This window comes from Mesoplodon mirus (assembly GCF_964341445.2).
Source record: "Mesoplodon mirus genome assembly, chromosome: 2".
Classification (NCBI taxonomy): Eukaryota; Metazoa; Chordata; class Mammalia; order Artiodactyla; family Ziphiidae; genus Mesoplodon; species Mesoplodon mirus.
In genome coordinates this window covers 142,745,419-142,764,411 of record NC_138977.1, presented here as the reverse complement: position 1 = coordinate 142,764,411, position 18,993 = coordinate 142,745,419, and the positions used below count along the sequence as shown (strand labels likewise).

Genomic DNA, 18,993 nt, shown 5'->3' with positions numbered 1-18,993 from the left:
CATTTCCCTGATGCTTAGTGATGTTGAGCATCTTCTCATGTGTCTGTTGACCATCTGCATGTCCTCTTTGGAGAAATAGCTATTCAGATCATCTGCCTATTTCTTAAATTGGATTGTTTGTTTTTTTGCTTTTGAGTTGTGGGAATTCTTTATATATTTTGGGTATTAGACCTGTATCAGATTTATGATTTGCAAATATTTTCTTTTCTTCTGCAGGTCGCCTTTTCATTTTGTTAATAGTTTCCTTTGCTACAAAGAAGCTTTTTCGTTTGATGTAGTCCCACTTGTTTATTTTTGCTTTTGTTGCTTTGCCTTTGGTGTTAGATTCAAAAAATAATCACCAAGCCCATGTCAGAGAGTCTACTTCCGATATTTTCTTCTAGGAGTTTTATGGTTTCAGGTCTTACGTTCAAGTCTCTAATTAATTTTGAGTTGATTTTTGTATATGGTATAAGATAGTGATTGGGTTTCATTCTTTTAGTATGCGGTACCCAGTTTTCCCAGCACTATTTATTGAAGAGACTCTCCTTTCCTCATTGTATATTCTTGGATCCTTTGCTGTAAATTAATTGACCATATATATGTGTGTTTATTTCTGGGCTCTCTATTCTGTTCCATTGACTTATGTGTCTGTTTTTATGCTAATACCATACTGTTTTGATTATTACAGCTATGTAATAGAGTTTGAGATAAGGGAGCATGATACCTCCAGCTTTTTTTGTCTTTTTCAAGATTACTTTGGGTATTTGGGGGTTTTTGTGGTTCTATACGAATTCTAGGATTATTTGTTCTATTTCTTTGAAAGATGCCATTGGAATTTTGATAGGGATTGCATTGAGTCTGTAGATTGCTTTGGGTAGTGTGGACATTTTTAACAATATTGATTCTTCAAAGTCAAGATCCACATGTATTTTTGAACTTAGAAAAAGCTCTCAAAAACTTTATACTGAGAATTACTGAATCTCAGTGCCAGAAGTGATCCTTATTGACCATCTTCTCCAGCTGCCTCAGATAAAATTCTCAGAAGGGAACTGAGGCCTGGAGAAGTTAAGTGATTTTATATACTGTCACACAGCTTAGACAAAAATAAAATTAAAACTGTGTCAGAAGAGTTTCTAGAGCTATTGTTATAGTCACAATTTGAAATGACCTTTTAAGAATTCTTTATGAATTCGATTTAGCTCTATTCTTAAAAACACTTTTTTATGAACGCAGTTCCCAAGATTTGTGTTGAAATAAGGAACATTAACCCTGTAAGATGGCCTGCACACACACACACTAAAAAGACTGTCATGGTAAAATTAAGATAAATAATTTCAAGCGTAAAAAGTGCTGCAAGGAGAGGAATGTGGTACTTTGGTAGCATGTAATAGTCTTAAGATAAGAACATGATAAAACTTGATTTTAAAAGATCTCTGTGGTGGTTTTGTAGAGTGTGGACCAGAGATATGTAAAAGTTAAGGCTTGGGAGATCCTGGCAAGAGGTTGTATTATTTGGACCAGGATGATAGCAGTGAAGCTGGAAGAAACTTAGTGCATTTGTGAGAGATTGGGAGGTAGATTCTATAGAAATTGGTGACTGATGGGTAGGGCATTACCAAACTTACTTTATTCTGTCTTTCTAATAACCATCTGTGAAACCAGTGTTGCACGGAATACCCTATTTTAGGACATATGCTTTAGCTTTCTGAGTAAGTCTTAGAAATTTTCTCTTTGAAATGTTGCTGCTTTTTAGTTGTGAATATATAATTATTCCTGTAAGATGAATCTATCCTTTTAATATTTACATAATTCTCAAAATCTTTATGGAAGATGGCTTTCTTTGCTAGTTCCTTGTTTTATGGTCTTAATGGTCTTTGTTCTTCCATGTTATTTTCTTCTTTTTAATACTTCGATCTCATGATTCCTGCCTTGTCACAAAAGATTGGCCTCTTACATTCCCTCTCAGTCAGAATGCTTGTTTCTTTTTATTCATTGAGGCAGTTACCAATCAGAGATCTGCATTTTTTTTTTAGGACTTTGCTGTCTCGCTTTGCAGTTGGGCTCTTATGGATAATGTCACTAAAGAAGCTTAACACAGACTACTTTTATGGGTACAAGGTTGTGTTAGGAGCTTGTGGATCTCAAAGTCATATTTTCCAAATAGCGTGTTTTTACCTTTTGTCACTGGGGGAAAAAGCAACTAACAATTATAATGCTGATTTTTCTTACGCTTCTTACAGTCTTATTATTGTTTTCAGCAGCGACCCCCTGTGGATGAAGTGCTCAGGGAAGGTCACATCAATTTGTCAGGTCTCCAACTGAGAGCACATGCTATGTTCTCAGCAGAAGGTCTTACTTTGGGAAGTGATTCCTTAGAATACGCATGGCTAATTGATGTGCAGGCTGGAAGCCTTACAGCTAAGGTCACAGCACCACAGGTATGTTCTCAGTTTTCAGAGTGCTATTTCCTGACTTTTTTTTTTTTCCTTTACTCACCCAGCTCCCCAAGAATAGGTTATATGCCCATTTGAATGTTCATCTTATTTCCACTTGCCATTCAGAATTTTCTTAGTAGTATATGAGTCAGAGACAAATTTCACTTTTCTGGGCCACCTAAAATTGACGGGTGTGATGTTTTATAGTTCTGTGTGATACTTTCAAGAATTCAAGACTTTCTTTGAGAAAAACTCAGGATGAGAAATTTCTGGAAATCAAATTATATATTATTAAAATTATATTACTTGGCTCTCCACTGTTGGAACAATCTTGTTTTCCCAGTACACAGAATAATTTTCTAAGAACTTTACCTCCTTGTATATTTCTTAAGTAGGATTGGAAAACAGCATTTATACTATTAAGGTAGCATGATTCTTTACTTGTGATGTCCCAAAACAAGGTAAAATCGTTTGAACCTCCACTTAGTGATATGAATACTGGTTTAGAAAAATAAAAATGAATTTATTGGTAAGAAAATCTGGTCTGGAGTGCTAGTTGTGATCCTTTTGGATAAATTCTCCTTCCCCTTCACTGTCCCACTTAGTCTTTAGGAGTCTCAGATGCCTAAAAGGTTATAGTCAGCCCTTCCTATCCACAGGTTCTGCATCCACAGGTTCAACCAACTGCAGATGTGAAGCCTAAGGATACAGAGGGCTGACTGTATTTAGTTCTAGAAATGGACCATTGAAATTTAGTTGAATGTCTGTATTACTGCAATATTTCACCCGTTGAGCCATATACAGGCATACCTCATTTTATTGTGCTTCACAGATTTTGCTTTTTTTTTTTTTTTTTTTTTTTTTTTTTTTTACAAATTGAAGGTTTGCAGCAATGCTGCATCAAGCAGGTCTATCAGCACCATTTTTCTGCAGCATTTGCTCAATTTATGTGTCTGTGTCACATTTTGGTAATTATTGCAATATTTCAAACTTTTTCATTATTATTACATTTGTTATGGTGATCTGTGATTAGTGATCTTTGATGTTAGTTACTATTGCAAAAAGATTATAAATCATTGAAGGCTCAGGTTAGCATTTTTTAGCAATAAAGTATCTTTGAATTAAGGTATGTATGTTGTTTTTTTAGACATAATGTTATTGTGCACTTGATAGACTACTAGTTACTTGTAAATATAACTTCTACATGCACTGGGAAACCAAGTATTTGTGACTTGCTTTATTGTGATAGTCACTATATTGCAAATTTATTGCGGTGGTCTGGAACCAAACCCACAGTATCTCTGAGGTATGCCTGTATTTATAATGTGTGTTTCATAATTGGCGTTTCAAAAGATTGGAATGTGGTAGAAAGGTACATACTCAGTTTTTAATAAAGAGTTACAGAATGAGTGTGAAATACATGTAATTTAGAGGTAGGTAGTGGCAACAAGCAGGTGAATAAAGACTAGATACCTTGTATATCTGAAGGAAATTGTTGGAGGGCAGCAAAAATTAAGATTCTAGAAATAGGAATTGAAAAGGGATATTTTATATAAAAATGAATGGAAAGAAATAAATAATAATGGGTGAAAACAAATATTCATTGCTCAGTAGCCTCAACAACTGTCTTCTTCTTATCTGTCATTTTCTGTCTCTAAATATACAAGTAAAAGCTGAAGCATATAACAAAACAGTTTGTTCCCAGCAAGCATGCAGTGAAGCTGTGCTGACCCTCCAAGACTGGACACAATTCCTTTAATCTAAAGATTGCTAGACTCTCATATACGTTGCCCTTATTAGAAGATAAAACATTTCTCTTTCTTCTGCACTAGAATCATGGCATCACTGTTTCCTGCAAGGTTCATGAATCCATAGGTGCTTTTAGTGTTTATTCCATTCTTTGTATGTTTTAAAAGTGAAATTCATGTTTTCTGAGAGTTCAAGATATGTACTTTTTTGGGGGGGATAATACCATGTATACCCCTGTCTCAGTGTTTATTGTAAACTAGCCAGTTATAAAATTAAGGGTTTTTTTTAAACTCAAGATTTGATGAAAAATTGATATATACTTACTTAAACTTCTATTCATAAAAGTTCTTCAGAATACCTGATTTTCTAAAATTGTAGCTTAATAGATATAAATTTCACTTCAAAGCTTGGTTTATTATTAGGTAGAGAATTTTAGGTGCTTTTCTGTGCAGAGGATTCCGATTAATCATATAAGAAAGATATAACCTTGAAAAAAATACTTGCTTTAGAGGTTGCTGAAGTTGAATTTTTCAGTTGAAATGAGTTTTCATTTTGGCAATGCATTTTGTCATTCACAAATGAAAAGTAACACAAGCTTATAAATGATGTCAAGGTAGAAAAATGATATTGACTAACAAGTAGATTATGTAGCAGGTATAAGGCACTGTTTGGATTCTTTCACGCTGTATTAATATTCTTGATAAGCTTTTAAACTCTGAACAATTGTTTAGAATGCTAACAGTGTTGTCAACCTGTCATGGCTTATTTGCAGCTGGCTTGTCTCTTGGAGTGGGGACAGACATTTGTTTTTCATGTCATATGTCGGGAGTATGAACTGGAAAGACCAAAATCAGTAGTAGTATGTCAGCATGGAATTGATCGTCGGTTCTGTGAATCCAAGGTATGTTAACAGATATGTTAGCAGTATTATAAACATTTATGGCTTTTTTCAAAATGAAAGAGATATCAGCTTTAAATCAACTGCACATAGCATCAAGTAAACACCAAAGTTCAGTTTTTTCAATTACTAAAATTATTTTGCACATTTATAGCCACTTGTTATTTAGTTGTAAATATCTAAAATATGAGGTAATTATTAAAACATACATTCACAAATAAATGGAGATATTATAAAATTATGTCTTATCGCTTACTGCATTATTATACTAACTCTTTGGGATATGGCTGTGTGTTTATGTAGAAGGTTTAGAAATTGGAGGAAGAAGGTTAAATTCCTTACATGGCATTGTTTGCAGACCCTTCTGGAACATACATGTTCTCCTTTAACATGATTAGCAATGTTGGGCATTTGCCAAGTTTCCTGACTCCAGATCTTACACTCTTTCTACCACATTGCACTACCGCGACTAAGGGTCATTACAGTACCTTCAAGAGGGTTGTAAAAAGTAGGTAGTAATTCCTGAAATCATGTACAGGGGCAGAGAGATGCAGAGTGTTATTTTGTAGTAAACACCATTCCTTATGCATTTAGGGTGGGGAACATTTTTTAAGTATGCTCCTTTGAGAAAACCTGGAAAACATTGCAGTTTCAAAAAAGAAAAATAACTTACCCTAATTCTACAACATAGAGATAGCCATTGCTAACAGTTTTTCTTTCTAGTTTCTTTTCTATGTGTCTTTCCTTTCTTTTTTCTTTTGTTATACAAACTGTATGTTTGCTATTATATTACTGTGAATTGGAAGTAATTCATTCTTTTAATTTTATGTCCAAAAAAATCTGTAACCTGTGCTAATTTACCATCAATAAAGGAAACAGCTGTAATTGTTGATAAAATTATTTATTTTCTTGTTATAAACACAATGCCAGGCTCCAGGGAATTGGTTCCTTAGTCATTAGTTTCTTACCAATAATTTGTACATACTTGTAGGTATCTCCTCCTTTTTTTTTTCCTACTACTACTCAAAGCTTTTAAGTTGTATTATAATTTTAAAAAATCAACTTCATTGAGGCATAATTTACATACAATAAATTCACCCTTTTTAAGTTTGAGTTTTGAGAAAAGTTATATATACTGGTGTAACCCTTACCACCAATGAAGATCTAGAACATTTCTATCACCTTAGGAAATTCCTTTGTGACCCTTTGCAGTCAGACACTATTCCACACATCCACTGATATTCCTTCTGTCATTTTAGATCAGATTTTTTTAAAGGTCTATTTCGTGTGGAGGAAGTATATTAGTATAGAGCACCGACTGTCATGCAAGACACCTGCCTTCTAGTCCTGTCTCTGCCACTGATGAGCAGAGTACATGCTGTTGGGCTTGTAATTTATTCAGGGCTGCCATTTCCCAAAGAAGTTCATTGAAGTTGGGGATATGTATGTTAGCTTCCAACCTAATCATGACCAAATCTATGTTTTAGGAGTAAAACAAAAGTAAATTTGTGTGGATTTTCCTAGATATCATCATAACATTTACAGTTCATATATTTGTGGATGTGTGTAAAAATTTGCATGTGAATGGAATATGAAATACTCTTAAGAAAATCTTACAACTTTAAACTCCTCTACAGTCCTTATAAACCTGTGAAATTGTTTATCAGTTTCCTTTGGCTGTTCTTTTTGAGTTTCAATAACAAGTTTTACATGTATTCTGTCAGTATAGTATTGCCACATGCCACTTTTGAATGAAAGTGACACATGGTTGCTTATGATTAGTTTTCTAATTGGCAAGACTTTAGTTGCTGATTATTTTATTTATCATTATAAATATATCTAATTATAAATATATAATTTATCATTATAAAAAAGTGAAATTTAATTGATATTTTAAAATACACATGTAACAAGACTTGTGTTTATTTAAATAAGCAGATTTATGTATCAAAATAATGAATTGATGGTGAAGAATTAAATATTCAATCCATTTCATTTTAGTTGAGTTGTATTCCTGGGCCTTGTCCAACTTCAGATGATTTGAAGTATACTATGACTCGTTTAGCAGTAGATGGAGCTGATATTTATATTGTGGAGCATGGCTGTGCTACAAATATAAAGGTACACATTTGTCTATTTCTTGGCCAGTGTAATTCTTTTTTCCTTTTTGCCAAACCAAACCTCCATTTCTTGAAATAAAACACATATTTATAGTTTGCCATCTCGCAGAATTCTAGGAGATAGCTTTCTATTTTATACTATCTGTGTTCTCTTCCAGTCTTATATATATATATATATATGTATATATGTATATATATATATATATATATATATATATATATTTTTTTTTTTTTTTTTTTTTTAACCGGTAAGCGGGCCTCTCACCGTTGTGGCCTCTCCGGTTGCGGAGCACAGGCTCCGGACGCGCAGGCTCAGTGACCATGGCTCACGGGCCCAGTGGCTCCGCGGCATGTGGGATCTTCCCGAACCGGGGCACGAACCCGTGTCCCCTGCATCGGCAGGCGGACTCTCAACCACTGCGCCACCAGGGAAGCCCCAGTCTTATATTTTTAAAGGCACACTTTCACTACTTTTTTACTCTAACTGGATTATTATAACCTTGCTTTATGGCAGGGGGATATAAACTGGTAGCGTGCTTATATGGCAGGGATATAAATTGCTAATGTTTTTTAAAGATTTAATTTTGAATTCCTTTAGGTTTTATTCATTTATATTTGCTGTCTGGCTCCTAAAACATTTGTTTGCCACTGCTGCTTACTGGCTACTGTTTAAAATCAAGCCCTTGTTAAGATTCTGTGATTTCATTACTTACTACTCTTCTAACTTTTCTTTCCTCCATCTCTCATTTTCCTTTGGAATTATGTTCTTTTCCTTTTATCCTCTTTTTTAAATTGAATGTTTATTTTTATTCTGTTGCATTTATCTTTTCTATTTCTCCTTTCTCTTTTTTTCCTTTCCCTTTCTTTTCTTCTTCTATATTTCATGCAATTTGAAATAATTACTTATTCTATAGTTTACTGTAAGTTGCTTAAAAATACAGAAACTACAGTTTTGTTTCATTTTCTTCATTCAACTTTAGATGGGTGCAATTCGGGTTGCAAACTGTAATCTCCACAATCAGTCGGTTGGGGAAGGAATAAGTGCTGCAATTCAGGATTTTCAAGTGAGACAGTACATTGAACAGTTGAATAATTCCAGAGTTGGACTTCAGCCTGCAGTACTACGGAGGGCCTACTGGCTTGAAGCTGGGTCTGCCAACTTAGGACTTATTACTGTTGATATTGCATTAGCTGCTGATCATCATTCTAAACATGAGGCGCAAAGACATTTCTTAGAAACTCATGATACCAGAACTAAGAGGTAAGTGAAATTTAGGAATGGTAATAGTCTCAAGTTCAGATGAAAATTACTAGATAATTATAAAGGAAATTCTACCATTAAGAATGGAATAAGCAGGCTTCCCTGGTGGCGCAGTGGTTAAGAGTCCGCCTGCCGATGCAGGGGACACGGGTTTGTGCCCCGGTCTGGGAAGATCCCACATGCTCTGGAGCGGCTGGGCCCATGAGCCACGGTCGCTGAGCCTGCGCATCCGGAGCCTGTGCTCCGCAACAGGAGAGGCCACAATGGTGAGAGGCCCGCGTACTGCAAAAAAAAAAAAAAAAAAAAAGAATGGAATAAGAATGTCTAAAATATAGACCGAATGTGATTGTGCTGGGTATACCTCAATGAATAAATAAAGATTTTATATATAAGTAATCACATTGTATATATCATCTGATGACGGTGTGGTTGCTGGAAAAAAACATTATTTTTTGATATATTTCTAAGCCCATGCTGTGTATGTCAACAGTGAAACAAATATAAATTACTGGCCCCCAAATAACATTTTGTAAAGCACTACACCCCCTTCTGTCTCACCACAGCCCTCCACTTCCAATATGTCATTCCTAGAAAACACCATTACTAATCACCATTTATTCTACAAAACTTCTTTTGTAGGCCTTCACAACTGCAGGGAAGACTCAGAGTACCTAAACCTTAAGAAATGATTATATCTGCTTTTTAAAAAGTTGCCAAAGCTTCTTACTGAATTACATCTGTTTAAAATGATAGTATGACTTTTTCCATCCCCATCTCTTCCCTTCTAAAGTTTATAAAGCTTATTTTAAAAATAGAGAAAACTATTAAGAAATAAAGGAAAATAATTATAGCCCTACTACACTGAATTTGTTACATTTCTTTCCAGTATTTTTAGTGTATTTTTCTTATACTTGAAATCATCCTGTATTTACATTTAAAAATTCTGCATGTATGTAATGTTGCCCTTAAAAAAAACAAAAGAGCCCGTTTTTTGGTTTGTTTTTACCAGCAAAATGAGTTTTTTTGGGAATAGCAAAGAATTGCAATTCAAGACAAGCAAACTGTGGCAAACCGTAGGCAAGTCTGGAGAACAGAGGAGAGGAGAGAACAGAGAGAAGGGAGGAGACTGGGGAGGCTGTGGGTTCTTCGTTGGCTGCAGCCCTTGGGCAGCTTGTTTTTGCTGGGTCAGGAGGCTGGCGTCTGTAAGCCGTGGACTGATAAAGCTCCTTTTAAACAAATGATAATGCACCCATCAAGAAGGTATATTGTGCTTTAGTTAGCCATTGCCTTACATTAAATACGTAGATTGTTTCTAAATTTCTCATTATACATCAAAGCTTTTCCCACGATTTCTGGGTATTTCCTTTAAATAGCTTCCTTAGAAGGTTGTATGACTGTGTTAAAAACTGAGCTTTTTATATGCATTCCCAAACTACTTCCTAGAAAGATTATTTCATTTTATATTCCCAGTGGCTTTTTAGGAGAGTCTCTGTCTTACTGCACCTTTGCTACCCTTTGAGTGTTTTATAATAACCGAAAGGTGGTATCTCTTTGCTTTATTTTGCATTTCTTTATTTTGAGTTTAATACTTTTTTCAAATATTTATTGGCTATTTTTATTTCCTCATTTGTGAATTGCCTGCTAGTATTCTACATACATTTATTTATTGGGATCTTGGTATATTTCTTACCAATTTTTAAGAGCTCTTTATAGATTATCGCCCTTTTCTGATCCCTGGTGCTAATATTTTGCAGTTTGTTTCTTTTATTTTTTTTATTCTTATGTTAAACAGATTTTAATTCTTATGTATTCAAATATGTTAACCTTTCCCTTTTGTAATTTCTTGTACTAATTTGAGAACACTCTTTTTGCTAGTAATCGCATGGCCCCTGTACTTTCTTATTTTTTTCTATTCCTAACCATCTTGATTTTTTTATGGTGTATGTGCATTAATAAACACCATCTGGATTTTTTATGGTGTGTGTGTATTAATACAGTCAAGGATGTAAATAGATTTTTCTGCAAATATCTATTCAGATATAGAGGAAAAACTCTAAACCATGTGGATTTTTAATGTTGTGTGTGCATTAATACAGCTAAGGATGTAAATAGATTTTTCTGCAAATATCTATTCAGATATAGAGGAAAAACTCTAAACCATCTGGATTTTTAATGGTGTGTGTGCATTAATACAGCCAAGAATGTAAATAGATTTTTCTGCAAATATCTATTCAAATATAGAGGGAAAATTAATACCTAACACATACTCATTTCACAAAATGTTTAAATATTTTCATCTATTAACTTTTCCCAAAGAACTATTTTTCTAGTTAAAAGAAATCCCTTTGAGGTTTTTATTGAGATTACATTAATCTTTTAGGTTTATTTAAGATGCTGATATCTTGTAAATCTAAGTATGAAAACTCATGTATAGAGAATATTGTTTAAAGAAACTTTGGTTTCTTTGTTAATTATTGCTCAGGAAGCCAGTGAGTATGAACCCAGTGCCTGTTCTGATAGGTCAGGTGGTAGTACAAAGTATTAGTGAAGCTAAGGAGGTGGCTCCATGTGATTTAAGGCCTCATTTAGGTTAGTTTCAGTGCTCTGGTTAAGAATTGTGAAGAGTTTGAGATTTTATCCTACTTACAAGCTGACAAATTATCCTGCCACAGTTTCCTGAGTGCTGGCAGAAGATATAAGAAACCTGATGAGAGACAGAAGACTATATTACTCACTAGCAAAAGCACTAGCCAGAGTCAAATGTGTTTGCATTGGTTCCCTGTGCCTTCCAAGTAGGATTGCCAGATAAAATACAGGATGCACAGCTAAAATTGTTTCAGATAAACAACAAATAACTTTTTAGTATAAGCACACCCCACATATTGCATAGGACAAACTTATTTTTATTTGTATTTTTATTTGCTAAACCTGGTACCCCTATCCCTGAGTCCCATGGGGGTGTCAGAAAAGACCCATGATGGATGTTTGCACATAGTGGGATGCACTACAGAAGAGGCACAGTGAGCTTAGGGATTCTACCTAAGAGTAAAAATTCTACTTTTGTAATAAGTGGAAGCAAGCCTGCTCTCTTCCAGGGTGAGACATTACCTCATTCCTTAAGGTGGCTTACTATCAGCACAATCCTGAGAAATGGCCTGGTCAGAGCCTTGCATTCTTGGCGTATCCAGCAAGAACAGGTAGGGCTGTTTAGGGCCCGTGGTGAATTGCTTCTCCCTACATGGTAGCTCATTGATCTTCTGCTTTGTCTGCCTTAGTGCATATTTGACTCCCAGGAGTTTTGGGGAGTAGGTGTATTCATTTCTGATAAAACTGGAAAAGTTACCAGACTCCCAGACCATTAGTTTCGTTGGATTAGTATTTCTGAAAAGTATAGTTCCTAAACCACCAGCACCAACGCCTCCTTGGAACTTGTTAGTAATCAGGCCTTCCCAGACCTCAATCAGTAACTCTGGAGGTGGAGCCTAGCTCTCCATATTTTAATAAGCCCTCCCGGTGATTCTAATGCAAGCTGAAGTTTGAGAACTAGCACACTGGTTTATATAAAGACAGAGAAGGGGAGCTTACATTTGTTGTGCAACTTCTGTATTCCAGATTTTGCATCAGGTGCTTTACATATGTTATACATATTTTCCTTCTGTCTTCTCTAGATGGATGTTCCCCTTCTAATTTGATATATTAATTTCTTCACTTCTAACTTGATATATTTATTCCATCTTATTTTTCACATCTCAAATATTATTTTTTGAAAGGTTACGTGCATTTTGTTTGTCACAACACCCTATTCTTTTCCTCAGAGCATTTACTGTAATTTATGATTAGATATTCTTACTTGTGGCCTGTCTTTGCCTCTGTACTGTAAACTTCACACGGATAAGGCTATGTCAGTTTTGCCTAGCACAATACAAGGCACACAGTAGATATGTTCAGGAAATATAAATGAATGAATGTAAAGTGAAAATGCAATACCTATTCTGTCTTCCTATGAGAGCCCTGAGGATCCAGTGAGATAATGCATGTGGAAATGCTTAGAAAAATGGACTGTTAATATGAGGTTTTATTAAAGTAAAAAAAAAAAAGGAATAACAATATATTTCCCAGACTTATATAATATTTTTTAAGAAAGAGGAGTTAATAAATGCTGACAGTTTTCTGTGGGGGTCACTCACAGAGCTTGAAGAATTTTATAGACATTTTACAGAATTTTACAGACATCTTATTGTCTTAATTCTCAATACTTTATTCAGAGTCCTTATTACAAAATCATTACAATTTTTTTTCCTAAAATATAGAATGGTGCATTATTTTGATTTTATTGAGAAATAATTTTTTACTTGCCCCATATTTATAACATTTTGGTGTACTAAATTTACCATGTGAAATAGGCTCTGAAATGCTAAAAATAATAATCTATTAAGCATAATCTATACTAATAGTTTTGTCTATTTTTAAAATTTTTATTCATTTTTTAAAATTTTATTTATTTTTGGCTGCGTTGGGTCTTTGTTGCTGCGTGTGGGCTTTTCTTCGTTGCAGCGCGCGGGCTTCTCATTGCAGTGGCTTCTCTTGTTGTGGATCACGGGCTCTAGGTGCGTGGGCTTCAGTAGTTGCAGCACACGGGCTCAGTAGTTGTGGCGCAAGGGCTTAGTTACTCCGCAGCATGTGGGATCTTCCTGTACCAGGGCTCGAACCCGTGTCCCCTGCATTGGCAGGCAGATTCTTAACCACTGCACCACCAGGGAAGTCCCTTGGCTATTTTTTAGATTAATGTTTAAATTTTTAGTTCTTTTGAGAATGTTCACTGCTGTCTTTAAACTGGACTTAAATGTCTAATTTTTATATATATGCTTCTTTTTTAGCTCTTTGTTTTTTGTGTTTTTTTTAACGTATACTCTATTTCTCATTATTGTTCCTACCTATTTTCATCTCACCATGGTGAGACTTTTTTTTTTAAGAAAGGCAAAATAATTAAAAAGTCCATTGTAAAAACAAACTTCTTTAAAAAATATTAACAGTTATATTTAATTGATTATCTGCTCAAAAGTTTCTGATTTCTTAATGATTTTTTGTTATGTTGTTGTTCTTTTGTTTGTTTCATTTTGGGTTTTGTTTAGGTTGTGGTTTCTGTGGCCAGATGACACCCTGAAGAATAAGAGGTGTAGGAACAAGTGTGGTTGTCTTGGTGGCTGCAGATTCTTCGGCGGCACAGTAACTTGCCTAGATTTCTTCAGACTTGAAGAGCTGACACCTTCCAGTAGCTCTGCATTTTCAAGCACGAGTGCAGAGTCTGATATGTATTATGGACAGTCTCTGCTACAGCCTGGAGAATGGATCATTACTAAAGAAGTTCCCAAAATTGTAGATGGTAATGTGTTGTCACTTGTGTTAATCTTTTATTATCTTCATCCCTATGCCATTCTGAGAGAAGTTCAGTGTTACTTTGTTCAACTTAGTTTTTTGAGCAGTCTTACACGTAGGGTTTAGTATAATCTGTCTTTGTTTTGCAGGTGATTAACTCTAGCCAGATAAGACTAGTGAGTTTTTCAGAGTTGCACAAGGCAAAAGTAGATCTACTATTCAGATCTTCTGCTGTTAACATGGGTGATTTTTCCTAGCCCAACGTATTCTAAATATTTCCTTATATATCATTATTTCCCTAGAATCCAGATTCCAGAAATATACTTAGGAATAGCTATGCTTTGAGGTAACGATTGTTTTACCAGCTTACTTTTATAGGAAAAACTTATCAATAGAAATATTTATACTATTGGCCCTCATTTTATTCACTACTTTTGCAAAATATTCTTCTTACTAAAACTGTACATGTCAAGAAGAGAAATTTGGTCTTAGAGCCTGTAGGATAACTTTGCAAATACATGAGTTTGATATGAACAGTGAATGGTGGCTTTAGGCATACTGGATTTATATTTATCTAGCATCTTTTCTCCAAAGACTTCAGAAATGCATTTTCCTTTGTGTTTCTTAGTTGTGTATTCCTACAATTAAGTGCAATACTTACTGCTTAAGTTGCCATGCTGTCAAGAAGTGAAATGTAGAAAAGTCTTGATATCTCACCAGTATTTAGCTATTTTTCCTTGATCCATTCAGAAAAATTAACTTAGCTCTGCCTTTTGTCAGTAGACAAAGATAGAAAAGAAGTAGTTTTAACTTTAAGAATTTATTGGATTGATTTTCATGTGTAAGGAGCTCTTAGAGGAAAGAGCTAGACTACTACATATGCCAAATTCTTGTTTAAATGATATTTCACTGAATATTAATAAATTTGTGCATGTTATTTTAAGATTACTTGACTTCAGCAGTTTTACTAGAATAAGAGCAGATTATCTTATAAAATCAGCAAACACCAAAACTTCTCGACATTTAAAGGTCAAGAAACATACGAAATAAAATTTACTTAGCCGTCTTCTTATAATGTTACTTTCTTACTTTTGAATAATGTTTGTTTTTAAAGGTGTTCACAGGCATTTCTTATTTCATCCACAAACTACCATGTGAGTTCTTTATTTTCCCTGTATATGGTGAAGTAACTGAGGTCATCACAGAGGCTGAGTTGCATGAAGTCAAAAAGTCATGTATATGGCTGAGCATAAACTAGAATTACAGTCATCGAAACCACTTTAGTTCTTTCCACCCTACTAGAGCTGGCACTATTTATAAAGATGTTGTTTGATCTTCTAATCTGCAGATCAAAATTTAACTATCGCAAACTCAAGGAAGAAAATCTACAGGGAATTTACACATGGCTAAAAGGGAGAAAATAGCAATTTCTCTAACAGTAAACAAAAGAAACCTCATTTTAGTTCTTATAACATGTAATAGGGAGTGTCTGTGTCTCCTAGTGATTTTCTCAGGAATGAGCTATAATTGGTAAATTGCCATAAGTTTCTTGTGCAGGGAAGATTGGAATTAGTCCCTGTGTAAGTATCTGCATTTTCTAGGAGCCACATATAGATGTACAGTGTCAGGATAGAATCAAGGAGGGCATGTCGATGGAACTAAATAATTTCCTTGGAAGGTCAGTGAACACTAGTTTCCTATCACTTAGAAATAACTCAAACCCATTTTTCTTTTGACTTTTGTTGGATTTTTACATTTGTGGTGGTAGAAGCAAGTAATATTACTTATACTGTAAGTTCTTAAGTCTTCTTACCGCTTAAGTTCCACCTAGAAGTGCCTTCTGCTTGGAGAGATGTTTTCTCCTACTAGTATGTTCTTCTTTCTTGAGTAGCACAAGCATGGCTGGAGGAGAGGAGTAGGGCAATAGTTATTTTTTGGATCTAAGCAGCTATAGAATTCTCCTTTTATCCCTCTCCACCCCCAATTTACATAACACATCACAGGGCTCTTATGAAAGACTGAGAAAATGTTCCAGATTAAAGAAAACATGACAACTGAATGTAATAATATACAGACCTAGATTAGATCCTATACTGGAGAGGGCAGAAGTGTTTTAAAGGACATTATTGGGTCATTTGAGAAAATTGGAAAGCACGTGGTAGACTAGATAACAGTATGGTATAAACACCAAATATACCAAGTTGATAATTATACTGTGTTTTTGTATTATTCTTAGGAAATAAACCTTTAAGTATTTAGGGTAAAAGCCTACTACATCTGCAAATTATCCTCAGATGGTTCCAAAAATATTATGTCTATTTATAAAAATAGAGCAAATGGGGGCAAAGTGTTTTTAAGATAGGTAATTTCGAGTAAAATATCTTTGATGGCTTGGTTATCACTCTTGAATGTTTTCTAAGTTGGAAAATTTTCATATAAATAGCTTAAAAAAAAGAAAAAATTCACTGTGTATGGACTCTGGATTCATACTTACGTTGGTATCTTTCTGTAGTGTTTAGCATATTGCTATGTGAAATTAGTTACTTGTGCTTTTCAAAAATTATTATATACTTAAAAACAGGGAATTGGATTAAGTTATCATATTTTTCATAGATTGCTTTTGAAATTATTATGTTTATGTAACTCACTTTTTTGTTTGTTTAGGTAATGTGAATGGCATGAAGAGGAAAGAATGGGAAAACAAATCAGTGGGAATAGAAGTAGAGAGAAAAACTCAGCACCTTAGTCTTCAAGTACCATTACGATCTCATAGCTCATCCTCTTCTTCAGAAGAGAATAGTAGTTCTAGTGCTGCACAGCCTCTATTGGCTGGTGAAAAGGAAAGTCCCTCTTCTGTTGCCGATAATCATTTGGTTCAAAAAGAATTCTTGCATGGTACAAAAAGAGATGATGGCCAAGTGAGGTCAGTATTCAATTAGATTTAGAAACCTGATCATGGGATTATAAGTGCTTAAAACTGGCAAGAAAAACTTCTCTCCTCTCAACTCACCTGTTGTAGAGAATTTTTTCTCCTCCTGAACTTATTTTTAAATGTCCATTTGCTGTTGTTTTTCTCATTACAAAAGTAATACATATATATTCATTCCAGATGTTAGAAAAATACAGAAAAGTATAAGAAAAATGAACATTTCTTGTCATCTCACCACTGAGAGTGAACCATTGTTAACATTTGGATATTATCCTTCCAGTGTGTTGAATATTTTTTGGTCCTTCTTTTGGCCCCTAGTTGATTACTTGCTTCTTGAAATACACTCTCCTCTCGACTTGATAGCACATTTCAGATTTTCCTCCCATCTCCTTGGCTTTTCCTTCTCCATCTCTATTTCCAAGTCCTCCATTTTTTTTCCTCTCCCCTTCTTCTTTCTCTTCCTCTTACAGACTGCCATTTGTTAAATGTCATTATCCCTTAAGACTGTTATGTACCCTTTTCTCCACTGACTCAATAATGTTTCCCTAGGCAGTCTTAGTAACTGTTTGGCTTCAATTATGATCTGTAGCTAACATCTTATAAATGTTAAAAACTCCATCCAAGACCTTTGTCCCTATGAACCTAGCTACCTTCTTGATGTTTCATGGAGGGCTCAAACTCAACATATTAAAAAATGATCTTGTGCCTATCATGTTCAACTTGCTGTGCCTCAGTAAATGGCACTAAGTATATCAATTGCTGGAGTCAGAAATATTGGGGTTATCTGTGACTTCTCCCTCTCTCATTTCCTCTCATCTAATCAAAGGCCCCTGGTATATTTTGTTATATAAACTTTTAAAGGATGTGGGAAAAAAAAACTTATAAATGCATTAGTGTTCATGGATTATGGATAGAAGATTATACTCTGGGTTTCTTTAAATTTTTATTGTGTTTTAAGTTGCCTCAATTTTTTTTTTTTTTGGAACTATGTGGGGTAGGAATATATATTGTACTGTTTTGCTACTTTGTATGGATATTTTATTGTAAAAGTTTACAACTTCCTTTATTTGTAAAATAAGTGATTAATATATACAGAAAGGATTTTATAAGTACTTCTATTTATAATTAAATTATATGGTGTTCAGTAAATGTTAATAGTTTTTCTTTCTTTTTTTAGCATTCCTACAGAAATTTCAGGAAATAGCCCTGTGTCTCCTAATACTCAGGATAAGTCAGTAGGTCAGTCTCCTCTGAGATCTCCCTTGAAACGACAAGCCTCTGTATGTTCCACCCGACTTGGAAGTACCAAGAGCCTTACTGCTGCTTTTTATGGGGACAAGCAGCCTGTTACGGTTGGAGTCCAGTTTAGTAGTGATGTCTCCCGAAGTGATGAAAATGTGCTAGACTCACCAAAGCAGAGAAGAAGTTTTGGTTCATTTCCATATACACCATCAGCAGACTCTAATTCTTTTCATCAATATCGATCAATGGATTCCAGCATGTCAATGGCTGATAGTGAAGCTTACTTTTCTGCAGCTGAAGAATTTGAGCCCATTAGCAGTGACGAAGGCCCTGGAACTTATCCAGGTAGAAAAAAGAAGAAAAAGCAAGCCCAGCAGATTGACTACAGTAGGGGTTCCATATATCACAGTGTAGAAGGACCACTTACTGGCCATGGAGAAAGCATTCAGGATCCCCGGACTCTGCCATTCAAAACTCATCCTTCCCAGGCTTCCTTTGTTTCTGCATTAGGTGGAGAGGATGATGTTACAGAGCATCTGTATGTTGTAGAAAGTGAGAAAACAGTAGAGAGCGAACAGATTACTTCTCAACAACCTGTGATGAATTGCTATCAGACTTACCTTACACAATTCCAAGTAATTAATTGGTCAGTGAAGCATCCAACCAACAAAAGAACCTCTAAGTCCTCATTGCATCGCCCCCTCGATCTGGATACACCAACCAGTGAAGAAAGCTCATCATCATTTGAACAGCTTTCTGTTCCAACTTTTAAGGTATAAGCCAAATCATTAATTTCCACTGATAAATTTATGTAGGAAAATTGATTTTTAAGATATTTAAAAAATTACTCTCTCAGTCATTTAGCTACTTTTCTGAAAGATAAAATTCCTGAAGTCATGGCTTCATGTACGACAGTAGGCCTCAGATTTACTGATGAGTATTATAAATTTAAGCATATAAAATTAAGGAATAGTTTCAGACTTGATTGTCAGAATATTAAC

General features: G+C 34.8%; 1 protein-coding gene across 2 annotated transcripts in view; it reads left to right on the top strand.

Annotated features, from left to right (window-relative positions):
• BLTP1 (bridge-like lipid transfer protein family member 1) overlaps nt 1–18,993 on the top strand; it is a 216,383-nt gene that overhangs the window by 90,303 nt on the left and 107,087 nt on the right. For both annotated transcript variants that reach the window (XM_082606819.1, XM_082606818.1), the window contains exons 23-29: nt 2,241–2,420; nt 4,939–5,067; nt 7,066–7,185; nt 8,165–8,445; nt 13,578–13,828; nt 16,486–16,744; nt 17,928–18,765. In XM_082606819.1, coding sequence (XP_082462945.1) covers nt 2,241–2,420; nt 4,939–5,067; nt 7,066–7,185; nt 8,165–8,445; nt 13,578–13,828; nt 16,486–16,744; nt 17,928–18,765 — 2,058 coding nt within the window. The remainder of the gene's footprint in view (nt 1–2,240; nt 2,421–4,938; nt 5,068–7,065; nt 7,186–8,164; nt 8,446–13,577; nt 13,829–16,485; nt 16,745–17,927; nt 18,766–18,993) is intronic.